We start from the raw sequence: 3,386 nt of genomic DNA, 5'->3' as shown, positions 1-3,386 counted from the left end.
TAACATATTTATAAGCTGGAAAATCATGTTGTCAACTGGCTTGCGAGTCTTTAGATTTACCTACACGTATTCATGTTATTAACAATACTCCGCCAGGATGCTTTAACCTTTTTGGCAGGCTAGTGTTGGAATTTATTTTAATCGTATAGTTCGGATTTAATTTGGCCTAATAGTCGTGTATAAAAAAACATAAATAATTTAAAACATGTATTCTTGTCTTTATTTTAAATAAGTTTAGTGGAATATATAAAATTAATCTTTATTGGTTTTTTTTTACAAAGAAAACATGATTGAAAATAAATTAACTGTTTTTTGCATTTATTTTTATAGTAATTAGTAAAACAATTTTTAAAAAAGATAAAAATAATTTTTTTTACTTATAGTTTAAAAATAAAAAAATAAATTCTTCTTACATAAATTGAAACGGACTTTAAAAAAAAAAAGGTTGGAACGAAAAATTCTATCTTGCAAGCAGAATTTACAATACGTTGATTTCACACATTTTTTTTAAAAAAAAATCTTAAACAATTATTATTTAAAATATTTAAAAAGTATCTCAACATTTCCTTAAAAATGAAATGATGATTTCAAAGAAGGTGATGATATAATTAATGAGTTTTTTAGGCAGTAAAAGTAAAAGAGCTAATTGCAATTGGCAAAAATGCAATAAAATGGGAGTAGGAATATGAATACAAGTGGTATGTTCACAGACACACAAAAGAGTGAGAGAAAACGGACACATGGATGAGGGGGAAAACGTGGGTTGAGACACGTCAAACAAGTAGCAGCAACAAACGCTAACTCCCGACAACGACACATACACTCACCACTGACTAGTCACACTACCCTTCCTTCCTTCCACTCACACACACCATTTTTTTCCCTCCATTTTCTTCTCTAATAAAAAAAACATTTTTTTTTACATTTTTTTACATCATACAAATAGGGACAAATCCCGTGCTCTATAAATACCCTTTACTCTTCACTCCTCATTCTCGTTTTCTTCTCCGTTTCTCTCCAACATCTCTCTCTCTCTCTCTCTCTTCCCGCCAATTCCTTCTCTCACTCACGCTCACCCCGTGTAAAAATCTAGAGTGAGATTTGCAACGCATCCAAAGTTGGCTATATTCTAACTTTTTCTCTCTTTTATTGGAATATATATCTTGAGACCAAAAGCAAAAGTTTTCATTTTACTTACTTTTGCTTCCTAGATTACTACTAGTTAGTACCCATATTTTCTTGGCAATTTCTTTCACTACAAACTCCCCAAACCTCTTAATTCCTTCAGAATATCTTCTTCCCCACTAGATCCACTTTTCCATCTCAACCTTCCACTCCTAAATATTAAGCATCTCCTTCCCCAAAATATTTCTATCTACACCCCCACTCAAAAATCTTACTTTTTTAAGCTTTAAAAACCAACCTTGTTCCTCTTCCTCTTCTTTGATGCAAACAAAAACTCTTTCTTTTTACTCTCTCACTTCACTCAAACAACCTTAACACCCACAAAAACCTTAAAACCCACAAAAAATCTTTCTTTTTCCTCTCTCTACCATGTCTCTACAGAAACTCAAGCAACTGAAGCTTGAAACACCAAGTTCAGTTTTTGAAGATGACCCATCAATCAAAAGAAATAGAAAACCCAAAAAAAAGCTTCTTCGTATCATAATCACCGACCATGATGCAACTGATTCTGATTCCTCCGATGAAGAGAGAGAGAAAAACAACCAAAACAGAACAGAGAGAAAAGGGAAGAGAGAAATCTTTGAAATTAACATGCCCCTTCCCGTACTAGATTCTTCTTTCTCATTTTCTTCTCGTTCATCTTCTTGTTCATCGGAGATAACCCACAAAAAGCGAAACAGAGTCAAGAAAACACCACCAACCCCCGCCGTCACGCTCCACCACAACAAGTACCGCGGTGTAAGACAGCGGCCGTGGGGAAAATGGGCTGCTGAGATCCGTGACCCGATCCGCCGGAAACGTGTCTGGCTTGGAACATTTGTAACGGCGGAGGAAGCCGCCGCTGAATATGACAGAGTAGCGTTGTTGTTAAGAGGTCCTGACGCCATTACCAACTTTCCGGTAACTCCAACGGAAGCACAAACTGAAGTACCGCTGCCAGAAAATAACTCCGGTGGGATTAACGGCGGTGCTGGTTACTCCGACGTTTTGGCTTCTCCGACGTCTGTTTTAACTTACTGTGACTCGACGCCGTTTGACGGTTTCCGTTACTGTAACGTGGATGCTTTTGGGTTTAACATCGACGCACCGTTAAGTTTGCCGGACGTTAACGTTACGCTGACGTGTCATCAGAAATTGGAGAAAGAAGAAGCGTTTGAAGAGTTTGATCTTGACGAGTTTATGACGTGGCCGTTCTGAAAATGTTGAGGGCTTATTTGTCTTTTTGAGAAAAAAACAAGGACTGTTTGGTAATTATGCTGTTTTGTTGCTGCTGGTTGTATAATTCCGAAGATGCCCTTGATTGAGCTGAAGTTTGAAGTTTTGTCTTGCTCATTGGAAGAGTGTAGAGAATATTAATTAGAGAATGAATATGTGTGAATTTAATTTGTAATTATCTATTAAATTATTATTATTAGTGAAAAATATTAGTAGTAAAAGAATGAGTGTCAAAACTAATGAGTGAGATTGAAAGGAAAAAATTATCAAAGTGAGGACTATTGTAATTTCAATTTTCAAACATTAGAGTTGACAAGTATATAAGAAATATAAATGCTATATGCAGTAGTATATATATTAAGAAATTTTGGTGTTACGGACTCCTTTTCTTCATAGCCGTCGCCCCCACCTTAACCTAGTTTTTTTTCTTCTTGATCTATCAAGGAGGGGTGGTTTTAGGGTCAATTTTTGACCCAAAATCACCCCTCAATTGTTTTTCTTCTTTATTTAAATAAGTGATCTTCACATTGATCAAGTTTTTCTTTTGTGTGATTTCACCGTCTAAGTGTGGCGTTGTATTGTTCGTCGTCTTGTGCGACGTTTTTGTTGTCCCGTATTGTGCGGTGTTCATTTGATTTCTATTGAAAAGACCGGTTTCAGTCAATTACAGCTTCAACCAATGATTTGGGCTTCAACGCTGCAGATCCGGAGGCATGGATACTTCGGTGACTTTAACTTTATCATATTATTTGTTGTAGGCATTTTGTCGTTGTATGCTATTAACTCGGATGCTGTGAGTTTTGTTCGCAGATTCATCCTTTACGTTTTTAGCGATGTTGATTATGTGGTTGTATTTGATGTAATCTATTAATTTGAATGAATGAATATCATTTTGTTATTGTCAAAAAAAAAAAAAAATTTGGTGTTGTCTAAGTAATAGTTTAATGTGAGACAAGTAGTCAAGTTGGTTGTGAAAATTTCAAAAT

The 3,386-nt window shown here is 35.4% G+C and overlaps 1 protein-coding gene across 1 annotated transcript; it reads left to right on the top strand.

The window, feature by feature from the left end:
• The first annotated feature begins 1,011 nt into the window (after positions 1–1,011).
• Positions 1,012–2,765, top strand: LOC123881726 (pathogenesis-related genes transcriptional activator PTI6-like). The gene has a single exon (XM_045930455.1). The coding sequence runs from the start codon at positions 1,555–1,557 to the stop codon at positions 2,380–2,382; it is 828 nt and encodes a 275-aa protein (XP_045786411.1). The 5' UTR covers positions 1,012–1,554; the 3' UTR covers positions 2,383–2,765.
• Positions 2,766–3,386: the final 621 nt, after the last annotated feature.

Source organism: Trifolium pratense, linkage group LG4, assembly GCF_020283565.1.
Source record: "Trifolium pratense cultivar HEN17-A07 linkage group LG4, ARS_RC_1.1, whole genome shotgun sequence".
NCBI lineage: Eukaryota > Viridiplantae > Streptophyta > Magnoliopsida > Fabales > Fabaceae > Trifolium > Trifolium pratense.
Note: the sequence above shows the minus strand (reverse complement) of the source record. Positions and strands in the feature narration are given on the sequence as shown.